The sequence below is a fragment of the Pelodiscus sinensis genome, chromosome 26 (assembly GCF_049634645.1).
Source record: "Pelodiscus sinensis isolate JC-2024 chromosome 26, ASM4963464v1, whole genome shotgun sequence".
NCBI classification, from domain to species: Eukaryota; Metazoa; Chordata; order Testudines; family Trionychidae; genus Pelodiscus; species Pelodiscus sinensis.
Genome location: NC_134736.1, coordinates 3,844,847 through 3,866,460, shown reverse-complemented (window position 1 = coordinate 3,866,460; position 21,614 = coordinate 3,844,847). Strand labels below are relative to the sequence as shown.

General features: G+C 43.9%; 1 protein-coding gene across 9 annotated transcripts in view; it reads right to left on the bottom strand.

Moving 5' to 3' along the window:
* The window catches only part of ZBTB16 (zinc finger and BTB domain containing 16), a 199,007-nt gene that overhangs the window by 65,928 nt on the left and 111,465 nt on the right, over positions 1-21,614 (bottom strand). For all 9 annotated transcript variants that reach the window (XM_075909813.1, XM_075909809.1, XM_075909815.1 and 6 more), the window contains exon 4: positions 10,690-10,776. In XM_075909813.1, the coding sequence (XP_075765928.1) occupies positions 10,690-10,776 (87 nt within the window). The remainder of the gene's footprint in view (positions 1-10,689; positions 10,777-21,614) is intronic.

The window sequence follows — 21,614 nt, the reverse complement described above, 5'->3', positions numbered from 1 at the left end:
GCTCATTTCTGGGTAAAGAATGCCACTGGGCAGCCACCAACAATCAATAGTCAGAAAATGACAAGTGATCCTGTAGCACTTTAGAGGCTAACAAAAAAAATATTTAGATAGTACCACGAGCTTTCATGGGCACAACCCACTTCCTCAGATGAGTGGAGCAAGAGGCCCAGAGAGGCAGCACAGAAATCCCAGAATTTAAGTTTTTTAAGTTACAGACTAACACGGCTACCCCTCAGACTTTTAATCAATATCATGTTTATATAAAAAGAAGGCAGACTTAAAGTGCACACCAACTTCCCTTTAGAAAGGGTGAAATAAGTGCATTCACTATTAGTACCAAACATGTATTTACCAGTGATCTGGCATGGGCTGCGTGAACAGCAATGTAGTAAAATTCATAGGTAAAATAATATGGGTAAGTGCCAAAAGAACTTCATTGATTTTGATGCTTCAGTGTCATTTTCAAGTGTGACCTTAGCACCTAGGATGCTAAATCTCATTGATTTTCAATGCAGTTTAGGCACTGGAGTGTGTCTGGTTTTCACGATGTGACTTTGGCTTTTGAAAATTGTAGCCTTTATCTAAAGCACAGAAGATCGTGGATACATCTACATCTGAGTGGTCCGGTAGGAGTCCCAGCTAACATCTACATATCCACACGGGCTCGGCTCAAACTCATACCTAAAAAATAATTTTGTGGACCATCTGCCTACGCACGTAGTCAGGGTGTTAGGTGGGATTGGACTTGTTAGTTTGAGAAGCAGCCTGGGCCACCATGGACACATTGCTGTCCTTAGGCATTAGCTCCAGCCCCCACTGATCTTGTAGAGAAAATTGCTATCCTATGAGGAAGTTCAGAGGGTCCCAACCAATCTAGGGCCATGGAAGCATAAAGCAGATGAAACTCAGCATTGACAAATGCAAGGTAAGGCACTCTGGAGGGAATCATTTGAATTACTCATACATTTAATTTAAAACCTGGTAATGTGTAAGTACTCTGGGAAAGAGATCTGGTTGTCACTGTGGACAGCTCAATGAAAATTACGCCTCCTTTCAAGTGGCAGGTGAGAGCGCGCACAAAATTCTTAGGCTGGATGAAGAATACATGGTAAGTGTTATAACACCACAGTAGACACAGACTGTGTTTCCCCACCTGGAACGCTGTGTTCAGGTCCCTGCACCCTATTTGAAAAATAAGATCGGGCAAAAAAGAGAATGGGTATAGAGGATGAAAGTGATTCGAGTCCAGAAAAGATTTCTGTATGAATAATTGAAAGGACGAGGATTTAGACGAGGATGAGAAGGGACATGGCAGAACTATGCACAAGAAAGAAAGCAGATTGGATCAGGTACGGTCATTCAACTGTTCTGTTCATATCCCACCTGCAAGCAATGGTTCTACTGACCAGAGTGGAGCTGAGGCATGAATTTGTGCCTAGGAACAGGGCAAGGATGAAGGGACCCGAGAAGCACAAGAACAGGACGGCTGTAACTTGCAGATTGGGTTCTTGGTCCTGTCATTTCTTAATTGACCCAGACATTTGCACAACACCACTGCAGCCACATGAAAAGACAAGGTGGTTGAGATAATACATGAAGAGCTTCATGTAGCTCAAAAGCTTCTCCTTCATCCACAGAAGAAGACTTTCCCTCACCCTTGTGTCTCAAGGGGTTTATTGTGAATTTCTCCTTTCCCATCCTCCTCGGTTCAATGGGACAATATGATCATCAATAATTGTTAAAGGGTTCTCGTTAGAAGATCAAATGCAGATTTCCTCTTAGCTCACTTGTCACCACCCTGGTTAGAACACGCCCCCAGCCAGCAATAAGGAGCAAGTCCTGGCCCAGACCAAATATACCACAAGAGTGAAATGCCTTGTTGAGGTGTCCTTCAGACAGAACAGTAGAATTGGCAACATAAGCCAAAAAAAAAAAAAAAAAAAAATTAACTGCTTGCCATGCTGGAGGTGATAGATAGCACATGCTAAGAAAATAAATTCTATATTAGGCATAAAATATGCCTCTGTCATAACAGTGTGAAATTAGGTCAGAAGTAAATCTGTGCTAGCATAGATTTACAGCCCAAACATACCCACATGATGCGGGTGATGCAGCGTTTCTGCATCTGTAGCATTCTCATGTTAAACACCTTGGCACATTCATGGAAATGCTATACAATTCACCTCTGATATTTATAAAAGTCAGCAGCTATTATATTTTAGACTCAGCAGCTCACTCAAACCCACAGAATGCGTTACCATAATCCTACGCATGGGAACATGTGTGCAGTTTTTAAAGTTATTTTATTTGTCTTTTAAATTTTAGAACAGAAATGCCTAATTTTCCACATTTTCCCAGAGGCATGGAAGTATGCTTCCACTGCTCTATTAGAGAAGCCAAAACAGTTGCTACTTTTGCTGTTACTGTAGGATTCAGGCCAAGTAAAGTGAATATCCAGAAAGCACTTAATCCTGAATTAACTGTGCTACGCAGAACATACAGAAGTTTCTATGTTTATGGGGGGAGGGGGGAGCAGGAAAAAAAGTCACTCTGTTTCCAAAACAGAAGTTTCATTTTTCTGTCAAAGTTGAGAGGCTCAGTGTGATAGTTGTCAGAATAGCCTAAATTTAAAACAAGTTAGGTTAGCATGTAGGGTTGCCAGGTGTCAGGTATTGGCCCAAACAGTCCGGTATTTGCTGTCTCTGTCCATTAAAAAAAAAACAGAAAATATCAGACATGTAAAATGTCCAGTATTTTCTGTTCTTCTTGGATGGAAGGCCGCTTGGGACATTCCCCACCTGCCGCGTCTGGCGGGGGCAAGAGGAGTAGTGAGTTTGGGGATTTAAAGGCACAGCGCCTCTTTCTTTTTTGCTCAACCAATTTTTTTCCTGCCACATTCGGTATTTTTTTTTAAAGTATCTGTTCCTAGGAAGCAGTGAGCAATGTGAACGTATGTTAGGTAAGGTCGTTTTCCCGTATTTTTAATTGTTCCACTGAAAAGTTTTCAGGAGATTCCTTTATATCTTACCCATATCCTTTGTAAAAAATCTGATCTCAGATAACAGTGATGTAGTATCATCAGTATTTTGTACTTTCTTAAAAGTTGTAAAAACTAACCAATATATCATCGGCTTAGAACGGGTGGCCTCTCTTAACAAATTACACAGTCTCTCATTTCTCTCTAGAAAGAATCACAGTAGCATCCTTGCAGTGGGTGTGCCAGAGCAACTTCCAAAAGTAATTCAAACTTGGACCTCTGCAAAAGGAAGGTCTTTCACCACACTTGTCAAACAGCCAGCTGACAAGGACGAAGAAGGGACCTGAGAAATCTTCTCTGCACGAGTTATTTGCAAATCGAGTTTCTTTAATATAGCCCTTATAATTAATGTTTTTGTAGCAGAGGCAGCGCTATTTGAGAGCTGCTGAACAGCAGGAAGCTATCAATTTCTTGGTGAGTGTGGGTTCCTTTGGCCATAAAGCCCATTTCTGATGTGTAACTGAGATGCATGTGTTTACATCTTGAGGAGGTGATGATAAACCTGTTTAACTTGGGTCCCTGTGACCCAGGAGTCCTATTTCTGTTCCACCAGGCTAAGTTTTCATGTCACCATTTGAGCTTTGGCAGGAATGTAGCTCTCTTTGGCAGTCTTGCACATTCCAGTCCCAAGACTTTAAATCAAATATACTTAATCAGCTCACATTTTTCAAGGTTATTAGTGAAACCTAGTCACTGCCCTGTTTTAACTTTATTTTGATGGCACAGTCATCATTAAATACCATCTTACGAACACACATTCCTGATGCTGCCACTTCTTGTAAGATGCTATAAATGGCCTGATTTTTCAACTGCAGAGTCCTCGTTTATTTCATAGGAAAGGCAGAGGGCTCAGTTCTACAAAACAAACACAAATAATTAAGCCACGACAAGCTGCTAGAAGACATTTAATCATTATTGCACGAACTCAAGTGCGAGTGTCAGTTTATTTCTTCGACTCCATGGTCTTCCTCGTAACGGAGAAAATCTTGGGATCCACCCAAGCTCTCCAGACAGAGTGAGAGAGGTTCTCATATTTTAGCCCAATAGAACTGTCATTTGCAAGACACATCTTTATCCCCATTCCAGTTTCTTCACTCTCAGCTAGCTGGGCAAGTTAAGTACACAGAAAAAATGCACTAGAATCTTTGTCAAACAGGTCGCATCTCCTTATAACACGACAATTCTAGCACCGAAATGCTGGAATCATCAAAGACATGATCTGTTTAGCCCAGGATCCTACCCATGGTCAGATGCCGCAAAGGAAGATGCAAGAAATCCTGCAAACCATGCTACATTTCCTTCCATTTCTCATCTGTTAGAGCCAAGCTTATGGCCTGAAGCCCATGGTACTGGAGAGCAACATTCGTACATTAAAACTGGAAGTCATCTGAGAGTGAAATTAAATTCTAACTACAATTACAGTGTGATGTCTGGGTTCGGGGAGGCAGAGAGAATATTTAGACTGATTATTGACCTACGCCTTCTCTCCTAGCTAGGCCGATTTTTCCATTCCCCCGCCCTCCCCAAATAGCAGCCATCACCAAAGGCGTGGAGTGGGTCAAGTTTTTTATAATGTTGCTAACTGAAATCCAGGTCTGCATAACATGCAGTGGTCCACATACGAATATGTATTTGATAATCATTTCTAATTAGGGTTGCTAGGTGTCCAATTTTCACCCGGACAGTTCGGTATTCGGGTCCCCCGTCCGGTAAAAAACCCGAAAATATCGGATATGTGAAATGTTCAGTATTTCCTGTTTCCCTTGGATGGAAGATCAGCAGGGACAGTCTTCCCATCACGTGTGGCGGAGGTGGGGGAGTGAGGAGCCATTTAAAGGCGCAGCGACCTTTTTTTTTGCTCAACAACTTTGGTCTCCTGCGGTGTTGGTTTTTTTTTTTTTTTGGGCCATGTTCAGGATTTTTGTTGAAAGTATCTGGCAAGCCTATTTCTAATAACCAATCAAGTCAGACTCTCAGTATGCCAGGCGCTGTACAAACATGTGGTAACAGCACTGAATGTCCAGTCAGTATTTAATCCCACCTTTTGTGGGTAGAGCCTGTACGTTCCAAATCCTTTTTCTTCCTCTTCCTAATCCAGTTGCTTAACCCACATTATTATTTGTAAAAACCGATCCTAATTGGTTTGACTTTGAATAAGGAGGGCAATTATTTTAAAATTTATTAACTGCTGCTTGGCCAGTGAAGTTTCCAGATCAAATGACACGGTGAACCTATTCCTGTTCAGTGATGCAGCAATTTATATTACTGATCGGTCATTAAAAAGCTCTGGCACAAAACCGGTTGTGTTTTCCGAGCCAACATAGTGTCCATGTGTCAAATTTCAACCTCTGAGTATAAATTAAGACATTAATCGTATTTATCAGTTTATCGGTGATAAAAAGACTTGCTTGTACAAATTTAAGCTGTTCCTAAAACAGTACAGGGAAGTGGACACCCTCCCCCGCCTCTGCTTTTAGTTTTACTTTAGAGAACTGGGTGCAGACTCTGAAGCATAAATTAAATACATGCTCCTATCGGAGCTGCCTCGCGGTTAACTCAGAGGCACTCTAAGCAATCACAGTGTTTGCATTACGTATGCTGCTCAATATACAGCCCACAAAGAGTTCCCTGTATTTACCTGTTATTGTACCCAAACAAAACAAAACTGCAGAAGTGCAACAACAAAAAGAACCAGGATTAAAACAAACTGTTCACTCTGCGGTAGAACTACCATCATTTTGTCCACCACTACATTATTTAGCTAGGAAATAAAGGGTAAAATTAGCTTAAATTGGTTGCATACGAGTTGGAAGGTCCTCTCTCGGCATCCACACGCCTCATGTTGGGCAATGCATGCAAAAAAGCCTTAGCCACACATGGCATGCATCATTACTTGCCACCACTATTTATTTTGATAGGCCCTTTTGTGGTATTGTGTATTGTCCAACTGAACTGAGCTAGAAGGGAATTACAACAATACTGTCATATATACACTGGCATGTGTTAATTCCATGTACCACACAATGGTTGAAAACATGATGCAGTCTTCATAAATGGTTCTCTCCTTGCCTTTTTACTTGAACATCGTGTGCTAGTTAGACTCACAACATGCTTAGCTTGTGCTTCGAGATAGCAGATGGATTCTGGTTTTGAAGATACCAATTTGCCAGGAGCCAGGAAAGATGCCTATCAAAACAGGCAATTTATTAGGAATCAACCGAAAGCACAAAAAAGGAGAGTTTAGAGTTATCCATCCCATTTCACTCAGAGGCAGGCTCAGTATACATTGCAATAAAAAGTACCTAGGAGCTACTGGTAACAACAAGCATTCAGGGCTTAAAGCCATACAAGTCAATAACTGAATTTCCATATGACTAAGCAACCTCCCCCTACTTCCATACACAGCTCCCACAAATGCCTGCATCTCACTGTGCCCCCCCCCCCCCTCCGGTCAGGTATAATCGCTCAACGGCAGGCCATAATTTTGTCCTGGGGCCACACAGTTTCCAAGTATTTCAGAACAATGAGAAAAAGAAAAAATGCTGAGGGGTTCATCCCTGCCTCAGTTATCTATCAAGCCCGTGGTCCATCTGGCAGGAAAAGTATAGACTTGAGAGGGTGGTAAAATGGTTGGCCACTTCAGCAAAGGAAAAGGGAAGGGAAAAGCCATTCGTTTTCGGTCTCAATCTAGGTTCATAAATTTATATGGGAATATGTGTGAAAGAAAACCTCAGCAAAGAATCCCACACAAATCATTTACCCCGGAGAAAGAAATAGGAACTCCCTTCTACGAGCCATTCCCAGGAAGTTCTATCTCAGGGACCACTGTATTCAGAGGCACAAAGAGTCCCAGCTTTGCTCTTCAGACCTTCTGCCACAGACCAACCCCCCTAAAGAACCTGGCTTTTTTTCCTTTTGCATATATTTTAAGTCCAATATCAGAGAGTCTCGGTCTGCAATGCAGGCGTAGACTGCCAGTCAATCTACGGTGATGATCCAGTTGACATCTTGACATTAATTACCCATGTCCTATGCCAAGGAAACATGACCTCTATCGAGTCAAGATAAAAGACAATTAATTATTCACATAAATAGGATGAAAAAGGGCGCCGACTCGTCAATTCAGCCTGAGAATCTTCTGAAGCGCCAAAATCATTTAGGAATACCAGCCTATTGACTTTGAGTCAGACTCTTCAGTCACTTTTGAAAATAGCACCTAAGTATTTTTACTCCGCTTTAAAGCTGGTGGCTTGTTACGGAGATGCTCAGATTTCCTCCAAATCTTCTGGCTGAATCTTTAAATTCTGGATCCATATCATTACCCTGATCAAAAATAGCAAATCAACCACAGAAAAAAATAAAGGCGTAAATATCCAGTTTCAACAACACAGAAGCAAATTGTTTGTTAGCGATTGAGAAATGTCACGAAGCACCAGCATTTATTTCAACTCCTGTATTCAAAGCCCTACAACGAGAATGGTATTAGTAGCCCGGAAATAACAAGGATGTCCTTTCTCATGAGTTACTACAACACCATCCACACCTCTTGGTTTGGTTTTTGCTCGCAGGTGAGAAAGGTCCGGAAGACAAGTGTTGACACAGAAAATAAGTGCTTCCTGTCAGTTTCTATTTCTCTGGTGGTGGTAAAGCCTCCAAGCCGCACGCGCTCATAACAAGCTGTAAATGAGAATGTCTCCATCCTTTGTTAGAGACAACATGGGTGAGGTAATAACTTTTATTGGACCAACTTCAGTTGTTGAACGAGTCAAACTTTCAAGCTTACACAGAGCTCTTCAGTACCTCTTTCAGGCATGAAGAACAGCTCTATATAAGCATCAAGCTGGCCTCTTTCTCCAGCAAAGTTGGTCCAATAAAAATTATTATATCGCTCACCTGCTCTTTCTAATATCCTGATGCCAACCAGGTGATGCCACCATACCATCCTTTGGAATGTTGCTGTTCTTTTAAAAGGAAAAACAGATACCTAATATTCCCCAGAACAAACAGTTATGAAGGGTAGAATTAGCCCCTTTTTTCTGGTGTTTTCCAAGCATTTTTGAACTGGGGCAGGAGGTGGGGTAAGTGCGCAGTTGTATCATTTTAGGGGAAGTGAGCCAGCTTGGCAGGATGGAACCACTGAAGGTCACTAGGTGAAACAGCCTTTCACAGCTGGTAGACATGACCCTATAATGGATATATCAACATATTCTTCATGAAATAGGACCACGGGGACAGGACAGGACATGTGAAAAGACTGAAAGTTCTCCAACTTACTTCTGTATTCTGGCTGGGTTGATTGAGTTGAGGTTGGTCCTGCTTTGGGCAGGGGGCTGGACTTGATGACTCCTGAGGTCTCTTTCAGCCCTAGGATTCTATGATTACAAGAGGTTTTAACTTCCTGGCAACAGCAGCTCGGATTCCTCCTCTTAGATTCCAGTCAAACCATCTTAGATTTTTGAAAATCAAGCCCCCATGCAGCATTTTGATAGATAATTTTGTTTCATTTCCAGCATGGATAGCCGCCAACCCTTTTCTACACTAAGGTTTCGGGTCACTGCTGATAATACGATTTGATTGATGGACTAATATTCCCTGTTCTACCTGTTAGGTTAAACGGGTTCTGAACAGATTTTCTGTTTCCTTCAGAAAGTCATCTGAGTTTTCTGCTCTCAAATACTGTATATGGTAGTTAGCACAAGAAGAAAGAGCTTTCAAAGTAAGGAATGGAGGTGGAGGGGAGAGAGACCATTGGGTTTGGAAAAAATCACTGTTTGATCAAGATTTGTATAATGAAATAGGAGATCTCACTGCAAGTCTCAGCCAAATCGCACAAGTCAGATAGCTGGTTCTCCTCTTAGAGGGCTGTGTTAGACAGACATCAGTCAGGGATGGTCTAGATGGTACTGGGTCCTGCCATGTTAGGGGACTGGTCGCTATGACCACTTGAGGTCCCTCCCAGTTCTAGTGTTCTATGATTCTATATTTTCTGGAATGGCCATGATGGTGAAAATGCAGGTGCAAGGTTATACCATACAAACATTCAGAAATATCCAGCAGAACCATACTGTCTTCCCACCATCAAAGGGCACTGAGAAAAGAAACTTTGGGTAAGACCTCCCGAAGAGCTGTTGGGGACTTACATAAACCGGAGATGTTGGAAGACCCCATATATTCAATCTATCCCCTGCCTTAGCCAATGCTTGATTGTTCCCTGCCGTATGATATCTAGAGTTTCATCCAGCTTAGTTTTAAATGTTCTCTGACAACAAGGCATTTAGTTGAAGTTTCACTTCCTGACTTCAGACATGAGTGAAAAGGAAGTCAAAATAGTTGAGAGCAATCGTTTAATTTGCCTATTCAATGCCCCACCTCTTCACAGCCAAACAGAACCCTAGGAGCTGAAACAAACTCCGAAGCAGGGAGGGCTGTGTATATTAAGCAAAACTCACACAAAGGAAGAAGACAACTCTCAGACAACAGGAGTTGTCAGAAGGGAATGAAATATTTTGCTGGTAATAAAGAGAGGCAATCCTACACACCATCAGTGTCCTGCTGCAACCTGGATGACTGGAAAAAAAAAGTCTGTATTCTTCTGGAAAAACATTTCTCAATGTCCCAGAACAGTGCTTGAATGATACACAAGACACTCAGGCAATTTTGTCCAACCGGGACCAACCAGTAGTTCCCCTGCTGTTTCATTTCATACAAGAGAGTCGGGTAACTTCACCTCCACCTAATGAGTATAGTACCAGGGCAGGCCTAGCTCCCGATAGTGTATTCTTCAGCTTGGCAGAATTCCATTCTTATTTTTTATAGTCTCGAGAACATCAGTGTTTAACACAAATGCTTCTTACAAGTTTGATGTATTTAAATTTCAGCCATTGTGGAAAATGATGGAGGACCCGATAATCATTAAATGACAGTAGACACTGAGATCCAAACAATTAGCCAAAGTGTAAATACCTGCTTAAGGCAGTGTTCATTACATGTTTGTACACATTCGCATGGGACTCGGGCAAGTTCCCATGTCAGGATTTCTTACGTTGCCTACTTGTAAACATTGATTACCGGCAACAGAATTTTCTCCTTTGCTGGACTGGACACATACGTGCACAGAGAAATCAACATTTGCTGAAAACAAAAATCTAATCCCGCCAATCCTACATATTGTGCACAGGATTCTGAAAAGGTGTGAAATGTGGCTCCAGTCCCTCACCTTTGCAAGGATCACCTGTTAGAAACTGAACAGGAAAAGACAAAGGGGACAAAAACTTTCACCCCCCAGCCCTCCAGAAATGGTTAGGAACACACTCCTTTTCTCTTGGTAGAAAGGGCTGCGATTTTGGCTTCTGGCAGAAGGTGGCTTTGGGGAACAGTTCTGAGAGTTAAAAAAGTAGAAAGAATTAAAAACTGCATGAGAAGAGACGTCTCACTGTGTCAATGCGTGTGTGCGTGAACCCAAGGAGGAAGGGCATGACCACCTATCTCCAGTTGGAGCTAACCGACGAGGGCGCACCACCTCTATGTAACATTGATTCCCCTGTCTGGCTCTGCCCGGGATTCCTGGAAAGTCTGGCTTGTTTGAGCAGACGTCATAGTGCAGATCAACTACATTTTTTGAGGGTATTAAAAAAAAAAAAAAGTCAACATACCGGTGTGTGTCTGTCTGTGCGCCTCCAGGGCATCTTCCTTAGAGAACTGTGCACCGCACTGATCACAGACAAATGCTTTGGCACCCGCTGGAAGGAATGGGGGAGAAAAAAAGAACATATTATGAAAGTACCCAGGCATTGCGGACAGCTTCTGATGAGCCAACAGAAATACTATCTGTAAACATCTTTGTCAGAGAAGATACCGCAACAGCAACCATGTAATCTACAGCAGGTAGGACAGAGAGAGACAGACGACTGTAAAGTAACCTGCAAGAGTCTCTGTGCCAAGTAAAAGCGTGTCAAAATTTTCAAAATGCTGCAGTTAATGTGAATTTTGCTTCTAAGAAGCCAAACCAGAACCTGCACCCAAGATCGCTAACTAAAGCGCTATTCCTGGCAGTATTTGATAACACACTGCAGCTACATCTACACTGGCATGATTTTCCAGAAATGCTTTTAACGGAAAAGTCTTCCGTTAAAAACATTTTTGGAAAAGCACGTCTAGATTGGCAGGACGCTTTTCCGGAAAAGCACTTTTTGCGGAAAAGCGTCCATGGCCGATCTAGACGCGCTTTTCCGCAAAAAAGCCCCGATCGCCATTTTTGCGATTGGGGCTTTTTTGCGGAAAACAGCACTGTGCTGTCTACACTGGCCCTTTTGCACAAAAGTCTTTCGGAAAAAGACTTTTGCCTGAACGGGAGCTGCATAGTATTTCCGGAAAATCACTGACAATCTTACATGAGATCGTCAGTGCTTTTCCGGAAATTCAAGCGGCCAGTGTAGACAGCTGGCAAGTTTTTCCGGAAAAGCGGCTGATTTTCCAGAAAAACTTGCCAGTCTAGACACAGCCTACAAGTTATCCATGCTTGAGGACAGGATAGAACAATTCTTTCAAGGGTGGGGAATCTTTTTTGGGTCGGGGGTCACTGACCCCCAGGAAAAAAATAAGTCAGGGGCTGAAAAAGAGTGAGAAGCAACCCTGCCACTACACATTCCCCTCACACACCAGACCCTGGGGGAGGACCCAGGCTAGTACATTTTGTGGGTTCCCCAACACTGTGCGGTAGGACTAATAATGAGGGGTTCAGTGTAAGGGGGGCTGCCGGGAAGCAAGCTTAGGATGTAGGGGTTGGTGGGTCTGGGAGGGTGCAGGAGCAGAGTAGGGGTTCAGGTTTTTGGCGAGAGGGGGAGCTGTAGGTTGGATTGCCAGCTCCCCAATTCTGGGGGGTTCCCCACATGGCACCACTTTGTGCTCTTACTGTGAAAGGGATGCAAACTAGGATAACTCCCAAAAAACGGGATGCGAGAAGGAAGAAACTTTGTAGAACAGGAAATGCATTCAGTAAAAGGATCATTTTTTTAAAAACCTAATAAGATAACCCGTAGGCCCCAAATTATCCTGAATCTTTTCCAGCACCAAAAGAAAAAAAAAAACACAACAGGACAAAACACTTTGGTAGTTGCTGAGAAAAACAACCTAATAATAAAATACATGATTAATATTACATTGCTCTTTAAAATCAAAGAGTTGCTTTCCAACAAATTAGATATTTGTTTAAAAAAATCATTAGACATCAGTGACTTTCACTAGCGTTGTAACTGATCTAATTTTAATTGGTTTCCCTCGCACTCTCTGCCAATTGTAGCAGTTATTACTAGTATCTAAAGAAGAGAGGAAAGAAAGAACGCAGCTCTATCTGATAAGAAGCGTGGCAGAAACAACACAATTTAGTGAAAGGCACAGATATTTCTGTGACTATTAGAGAGATGTGGTATTTGTGGGAATTCTTAGAAAATTGCTATCAACATGCGCTGCATATTGTGGGTCAGAAGCTGTAGTTATAATGAGAAAAAACAGGATGTCTAACAGCAGATAAGTAACTTACAGATAAAAATAGATTAACAATACACACAATCTTCTAAGCATATGCTGTCAGGACAAAGGTGTGAATGCATTTGTTAGATTTTGAAGTTTGATTCATCTGCTAGAAGAAAACTAAACAAGGATTAAAGTATGACAGGGTAACCTTCAAACCGGTTGGATGGGCGTGGGGATGTGGGGAGGGACACCAGCTACCTCCCTTGTTCATGCATTTTGGTGACTTATCACAGGGATGCTTTCAAATGTAGCCGGGAAAGCTATGAGGCTGATTTCCAGGAATTCAGGTGGCATTTCTCATCCTGGTCCCAGCCCTCCAAATTAAATACAAAGGAAAATACGACATCCCTTCTCCTGCAAGAATGCAGGGCTTTTGAGAAAGGTGCAGACAAAACAGGTACAGAAAGACAAAGATACCATGAGATCCATTAAAGAAAGAATTCCTTTGCTTTTAAATTGTCTTAGTTACGGCTAGCTCCCGGGCAGAAATATTTGGCAGCAGCGAAATTAAAAGTGATAAATTTTCTCGCCAAGCTTTGATCGATAATAGAGGTCTCATCTGTTAATCAATAAGACAGTCTGCCTGTTTACTGTGCATATGTTGTTCTCTGCTGCCTTCAGTATGATGTCAAGTTTGCATTCAAAACAACTGAACTGTGCATAAACCACATGGGCTTTTCCCTAAAAAGAAGAAGAAAAAAAAAGCACTCGTGTGACATCATATAGCCAGGAACAGTTAGAAAGTCATCAGTAGGGACTTGCTTCTTTCGGCTACACATCTTTTTTTTTAAGCACATATATTTTTATGCAGGCAGATTATTTCTGAAGAGTTTCTTCATAGGCTAGGGCCGCAGTACAAAATGGATGTGGCCAACTTGACTTCCAGCCAAGCTGATGCTGCCCTAGTTCAAAGAGGAAGGAGATAAGGAGAACACACAAGGATGTGATGCCAGCTGTCCCTTCCATGCACTAACTAAGTATTGCTTTAATAACAAACACAGCTCTATTACCAGCATAATTGGAAAGGTCAGTTCTGTTACAGTCTGTCATGCCAGAGATTACTCAGAGAATGTTTTGTTCCCGGATCATTGACCCAAAAGGCCAGTACAGTTCCTATCGATACTGCACTTACACCCTTAGCCAAAGGCTGACATCTCGTTGAGTTGGGGTGGAACAGCCTGATTGCAGAAAAATGTCAGCTCAGTCTCAGGACATTTATTTCCCCCCCCCGAAACAGAAATAAGAAGTGACTAGTCCACATCTAACCGTGAGAATATGCTAATTTATGGCAGGTTTGGTTTCGTTTTGAGGAAAAAAAAGATGCTGCATTTGATGTACAGGAAAGCACAGGTCTGAAATGACTCACTTCTGTGCCTGCTCGGCTCTCCTGGCTGACCGCAGGACATGCGAAGCAGCAATACACGCCAGGAGGAAGAATGCAAACAAAGTTGGAACAGCATGGGACAACTTCCTGCCACACCTAGACAATGGATCAATTGATACCTGCTCTGGGCAGAAGGCCAGTTGGAATGGCGGGTGAGCCAAACGTGGAAGCAGGCACGCAGATCTAGAGTAGGGCTTTAGTAGCCTGATTGAGTGGCTCAACACCCCACAAACCCTCTGAACTCAGTGGCAGTTCAGGAGTGCTCAGTAACTCTGACAGCCAGGCCATTCATTTTATCAGCCACACGAGTTTGCCCTGGCTTACAAATACAGACAGTCCCTGTCACCGTTGTAGGCCTCCCTTACGGCTTCAATCAAGTGTTCTATCAGTTTAGTGTTGGCTACCTCCGTTGGAGGATTCTATCCTGAACGTGAAGGGCAGGGACATGCTCTTTGGTCTAATATAGGGGTGAGGAACTTCAGGCCTGGGGGCTCCCCCAACGTTGAGGAACCCAGTCTGGTGCCCCAGCCCCCCTGCTGCCCCACAGCAGGCTTTAAGCACACAAAATCTACTTGACTGGACCCCCTGGGCTCTGAAGAATGTGGGGAGTGTCTTTCTCCTCAGTCAGGGGCCACATCAGCGAGGGTTTGTGAGGGTTTGCATTTTTGGGGGGAGCTTCTCATTTGTGTGTGGACCTCGCCTGATTTTCAGTGGGTCAGTGGCCTCCGACCCATAAAAAGTTCCCCACCCCTGGTCTAATAGGTACTTCTAAATCCCTGGATTCTGTGACGCATAGAACACCTCGTTGGGATTTTGGGCGGTGCCTCTACTAAAAAAAAAAAAAAAAAAAGCTTCTTTGCTAGGCCATTGTACTGCACTCGTCAGGTTTAAATTAACGCAGCCCGGTTCTATGAATGCCTGGGAGAGCAAGAGGTGAAGTATGGGTAGGCCAAGGCATCTTGATAGAGGAAGCCACTGAACAACATGCAATGAAAGCAAAGTTTGGCCAAAGCCTTCAGAAACACCTGGAGTACAAAGCACATATCAAGCTGCACCTAGAACGGGGTGGGCAAAGGGGCCTCTGCAGGCCGCATCCAGCCCGCCAGTCTGGTGGATCCGGCCCATGGCCACCCTACTACTCCCTGGGAATGAGACCTGGGGACGGGGGAGCATGCGAAGACTCCTCCACCCTGGCCAAGTTGCTGTGGCTAGAGGGAAATGACGGCTGTTTTAAAACAGCTGGATATTCTCTCCAGGAGGGGAAGACGTCACGTGCTCCCTCACCCCAGGCCAATCAAGGTCCGTGGCCCACTTTTAAAAATGACTTAGATCTAGGGATGTAAGTGACTAGTTGAGCAGCTGACTATCTGATAAGTCTGGGCTTATCGGGTAGTCGAATTACTACTTAACTACTGGCTTCCCCCCTTTGCTGCCTCTATCAGAGGCAGCAAGTGGGGAGCAGGAGCCAGTGCTAGGGGGAGCCAGCTTAAAAGCTGTTCTTCCCAACACCGTCTCTGCTGGGGGGGGGGGTGGGCAGGGGAGGCAAAGGTGTAGCAGAGGACTTGGCATGAGCCAGGACTGAGCAGTCCTGGCTAACGCTGGATCCGAGATCGCTGCTTTTTAAACGCAGTAAGAGTCGCCAGGCTCGCACCCGGTCCCCTGCTGCAGTTCTGCCTGGTGGCTCTTACTACATTTAAAAAGCAGAGCCGCAGCCATCCGGGACTGCTCAGTCCCAGCTCATGCTGCCCTGGGGAGCTAACCCCCTTATCGACTACTCAATGGAAATTCCATCGACTACTTGATTAGCTTATTAACTGCTACTTAACATCCTTACCTAGAACACAGATTTAGTTGGTTAAGGAGCGAAAAATGTGAAAGCCACTTTAAATGACCCACATCAATGGGAGTTAAGTGCCTGAGTTATATTGCCACTTCTGGAAATTTTACTCACTGCACACAATGTGCAGTGAACGGTCACTGGGGCAACCAAACTCCACAGATGTGTCCAACTTCTTCAAACACCCTCAAGTCGGAGGCGCTATACCAGAAATTACATCAACCTGATACAGCGGCAAGTTTCACCAACGTGCCTCATCAGCAAAAGCGGCACAGTAAATAGGTCATCACTTAAGCACCTTCCAATGTTTTCTGCTTGTCCTGGACTCCATTAAAGCTTTAATGTTCACTGTGTGTGGCTGTGAACGTGCTGTATTTGCTGCATTCCCTGATCGAAGTTTAGTAATGCTGAGACTTTTGCTCAGGCGAGAGATAAAGTTTCCTGATTGGGTAGGTCCTTCTTTAGTTCATCGGGGTGAGGAATAGCTGGGTCAGGACACTATGTACAATTGCTAATGAAATCTGACCGGGAACTGACCACGGGGATGCTGTGTCACCAGGACACAAACAAACCCACACGAATGTGATGCCCAAGTCTGATTGCAGAGTCTCATTGGGCTAGACAAGAAAACAAGCTCACCAGAACCATCACAGCTTCAAAGGAGACTACAAGAAATACCCATCAAGACAAGATGGGAGACAGACAACACTAGAAAAATCACATTCATTTTTGCCACGTTGCACAATTTTTGCAAAGCAACAGAAAAATGTTCCCACCTAGGAGAAATTAGCTAATGTTCTTGGATGTGCCTGGGGTATAGCTCCTGCTACCCCCCCAAGCCATCCAAAACCCCATCAACAAAAATCACCAGATGCAACTTGAATGAGAAAGGTTGGGGAGGGGGGGAGAGGAATCTCCAAGACTAATATTATAAATGCAAAACAAGAAAATAAAGAGCTTGCCAGCATCTAATGGAGGGTTTGAAAAATTCCTTGAGATTTTAAAATAAACATCTTCAATGTTCTGATGAGATATGCATGCTTGGTTACATAAGGAAGTACAGAGTGTACCAAAACAGCATACCCAAAAAAAGCATAAGCTGTCAGAACAATAAGTACAGACATAGGGCATTTTACAACAGGCTATGCCGTACAGTTTTATTTACAGTACCTCTTATCAGTCAGGGAACAGTACGCTGCCTGCCAATTTCAAAAGGCCAGTACTGTGTGTTCTCTCACTCAAGTAGATGTGTACTCCAGGCAGGGAATTTTTTTTTAATCAACAAAACAAAAATTGATACAGAGCCAGAATTCCTGTAATGTACACATGCTCAGGCGTGGGGAGGGGGCAGAGAGGAGAAGAGAATGCAGTGATTGAGCATGTAAATAGTTCAAGGTTAATTTTACTATGTGAGTCACCAGGAAAAATGTCATCCAACATCTGAGCTTATTAAACAAGGTTGTTTTTTTGGGGGGAGGGGGAAGGGAGGGAATGGAGATATTTAATAAAGGGAGCTCTGGAAATGCCAAGGTTGAGAGAGTTATACATCAAAACGTAACGAGATACCTATCGAAAAGAGTAGTCCATTAAAATGTAAACATTGTTTGGGTATTTTTAGGAAGGGGTTTGCACTGCCTACAGTATATAGCTATCTTCAGATGCAGTACCCTACGGGACAGAACTTCCCGTGCTGCCAAGGGTCAGCTGTGTTGGACAGCATGCCTTGTAACTGGCAAAGCCAGCAGAGGCTCATATTTATATCTGTACAAGTACATTTATAGCTCCTGCCTAATAAAGGCCCACGTTGCACAGCACTGGCATGAACATACAACAGAGCTCCTGCTTTTTCCATGCAGCAGGATTCTGCAGAGTCACTACTGTCCTCTAGACTGGCTGCAGACCTCCATCTCATTCACCTCGGCTCTTCAATCAGCATTATTTTGTCACCCTGGATGTAGAAACCTCTAAGTCCCTTCTCTGCAGCCCCTAGAGACACTAGCTGTATTTCCCCAAAATAGCCCCCTGTGGTCACCAGTGCCCACAAACAATAAGCAAGAGACCAGTTTTTGGGACTGGTTCTGTTCAATATTTTCATCAGTGATTTAGAGAATAGCACAGAAAGTACAGGTTGGACCTCTCTAGTCTGGCACCTTTGGGACTGGACCGGTGCCAAACCAGATAATTTGCCAAATCACAGGAAGTCACTATTGTCTAGCAGCATTACCAACACTTCCAGGTAGGCTGTTAGAAGACATTTAGAGCTAAAGAACAGCATAAAACACTGATGGTGCGTCTAGACTGGCAAGATTTTGCGCAAAAGCATTTGCGCAAAAACTTGCCAGCTGTCTACACTGGCCGCTTGAATTTGTGCAAGAGCATTGACTTTGTAATGTACAAAATCAGTGCTTCTTGCGCAAATACTTTGACGCTCCCGCTCAGGGATAAGCCCCCTTGCGCAAGAATACTTGCGCAAGAGGGCCAGTGTAGACAGGCACCTAAAATGGCCATCGGAGCTTTCTTGCGCAAAAGCGCGTCTATACTGGGCACAGACGCTTTTGTGCAAAAGCACTTTTTGCGCAAAAGCATCCGTGTCAATCTAGACGCTCTTTTGCGGAAATACTTCTAATGGAAAAACTTTTCCGTTAGAAGTATTTCTGCAAAATCATGCCAGTCTAGACGCAGCCTGAAAGTCAGGACTGGTGGCCATAAACAAACTGTGGGAAACTTTGCCACACCCATGATAAGTGGACACCCAGCTAACAAAAATCATGCCAGACCAGGGTTGACGCCAGACCAAAGAGTGCCAGACTAGAGAAGTTCAACCTGTATGCTTATTAAGTTTGCAGATGATACCAAGCCGGGAAAGGCTGCAAGTGCTCTGGAGGAGAGGGTCATAATTCAAAGTGATCTAGACAAACCGGAGAAATGGTCTGAGGTAAATAGGATGCTCAGTAAGGACAAATGCAAAGTGCTCCACTTAGGGAGGAACAATCCGTTACACACATACAGAATGGGAAGTGACGGTCTAGGAAGGAGTACTGCAGAAAGCGATCTTGGGGTCATAGTGGACCACAAGCTAAGTATCAGTCAAGAGTGTGACACTGCTGGAAAAAAAAAGCAAGCATTATTTGAGGATACATTAACAGGAGTCTCATAAGCAAAACGTGAGACGTAATTCTTCCCCTTTACTCTGTGCTGATTAGGCCTCAATTGGAGTATTGTGTCCAGTTATGGGTACCACATTTCAGGAAAGATGTGGAGAAATTGTAGAAGGTCCAGAGAAGAGTAAACATAAATAATTCAAGATCTAGAAAACATGACCTATGAGGGAAGACTGAAGAACTGGTTTAGTCTGGAAAAGAGAACACAGAGAGGGGATATGATAGTAGCTTTCAAGTACCTAAAAGGGTGTTACAAGGGGGAGGGAGAAAAATTATTCTCCTTGGCCTCTGAAGATAGAACAAGAAGCAATGGGCTCACATTGCAGCAAGGGAGATTTAGGTTGGACATTAGAAAAAACTTCCTACCTGTCAGGGTGGTTGAACATTGGAATAAATTGCCTAGGGAGGTTGTACACACCATCACTGGAAACATTTCAGAGAAGGCTAGACAGACATCTCTCAGGGATGATCTAGACAATACTCGGTCCTGCTGGGAGGGCAGTATTCATTCGCACATGGCAAGAAGATCAAGCTGGAATTGCTGAACATGCTTGAAATGGAACATAGAAAAAATACATGGTCCAGAGTGCCAAGTTTTAAACCATACTCCAGCCCATTGGGGCAAACTCCAAGAGGAACCTGGCAGGCAGGGCTGTGTCAGCACCAATTGAATCTGTTCAGAACCAGACAGTTTCAAGACCTTAGCAAGACCACATTAAAGCCACTCCAGCAGGAAGGCAAGGCAGCAAGGAACAGTAAGCCTCAGCCACAACAAACCAAATGCAGCCTAGACTGTCAGCTTTTCACTTTTATAGGGTGACCAAAAAGGGACTGGCTCGGCTTTCCCTTTGAAACTTCTCCCCCCTCCCTTCCATTTTTTTCCCTTTTCTCCCTCCCCCCCCTTTCCGCCCTTCCCCCATTTAGTCTTGATTCTGGATATCCAACACTCTGGTCATCTGAAGAAGTGGGCTGTGCCCACAAAAGCTCATGATGCCGTCTACATGTGTCGTTAGTCTTTAAAGTGCTACCAGGCTATTTGTTGTTTAAGTTTTTACATAGAAAAAGCTCAGTCTTAAGATAGAGAGAATGTAGCTTCACAAATGACTTGCTTACTGGTTTCTTCCAAGACCTAGGAAATACAACAGAGGGTGGATTATGAAAACAACCAAAATGTGTCCCCACCAAAGACACTTGTTTCTCAATATTCTCATACAGAACTTCTTTGGGAACCAAGTCTAATGGTCTACCTACCAAATTACTGGGGAAATGTGGTAGTCTCTCTCCAGATAAGAAAGAGGGGGTTAGTCTACTCTTAATTTTACTGGCAAAGCTGTACAAAAGAAAGATGACACTGCCCCCAAGTCCTCCTCTGGTTGGGACCAAGAACAACATACCCAAGCTTCTCAGCTCATCTGGGGTTCTGCTCTGGAAAATGGTGAAGAGTTTTTGGGCAGCTTCTCCTGCCACTGAAACCAAAAACTTCCAAAGGCCTCACACCACTATTACATGGCTGCCAACCTTGAGGCCCGATTCCTCCTCCTACTTGCAAGAAAGGGGTATGCTCTTCCAGGCTTTTTGGGTTCTGCGTGGATGGGTTGTGCTCCCATGGGAGCTGGGCTTCTGGGGACAAGCATTGTAATCACAACTACGAGCCTAAGTGACTTTTTCATTCTTAAGGGGCCCCGTAAGAAACCAGATTCCCCAAACTAGTCCCTAAGGTTTTCTGTTTGCTGAATTCACTGCTGATGCACAATACTACTGCACATTAATGAAAAGCTACAGAGGTGCACAACTTTCCTCTCTCCAATCAACAGATTGTCAGGCAGTAGGACCCTTTGCGTTCCTCCAACAATATCGACATCCTCCTCCTCCAACTGCACGCTCTCCCAGTCCACACAGCCGCCAGGGTACGGGCAGTAAGGCAGATCACTTTGGACTGGCAGTGTCACTGAATTCCAGAATGTTCCGGGCAGAGCCAATGCCAATCTCATTAATTAACTAAACAGTCTCTTTGTGCCAGAATTCTTCAAATAGATTTTATTCAGTTTGGTTTTGGATGCTCCATCTTGGACCCAGATCTAGAACCTACACACATCCGTGTGAAGACGCCAAGTGAGGAAGGATTATGAAAGAGAAAGCACAAACACAACCAACAATCTGTCTCCCACTTATCTTCTAGATGATCCTGTGGGTTCTTATGTGAAAGCTGGATGCTACCCTGACATTCAACTCCTCCCTGCCTCTATGACTAATCTCAATGGGGTATGGGCTAGGGTTGCCAGGTGTCCAGTATTTACCTGGACAGTCCGGTATTTTCACCTCCTGTGAAAAATGCAGAGAATACTGGACACCTGAAATGTCCAGAATTTTCTGAATTTTTCCCCGGCCAGGAGGTGAAAATGCCAGGCACCTGGCAACCCTACAAACACTCAGCACCCGGCCTCTCCCCCCCACCCCCACGAGCCTCTCCCTCGGCCCCCAACACCCCCAGATCCCCATGCTTACCTGGTTCCCCAAGGCTGCTGGCACAAAATGGCTGCTGGCCAGAAGACCTAGGGGAAGCAATGCTTCTTCTGAGTCTTAGTGCTCAACCACTCCCCTGTTCCTATCCCTGCACTCACTCTTAAGGGGGACATGCTGTTTTAATGATGTTTTATTTTAAAA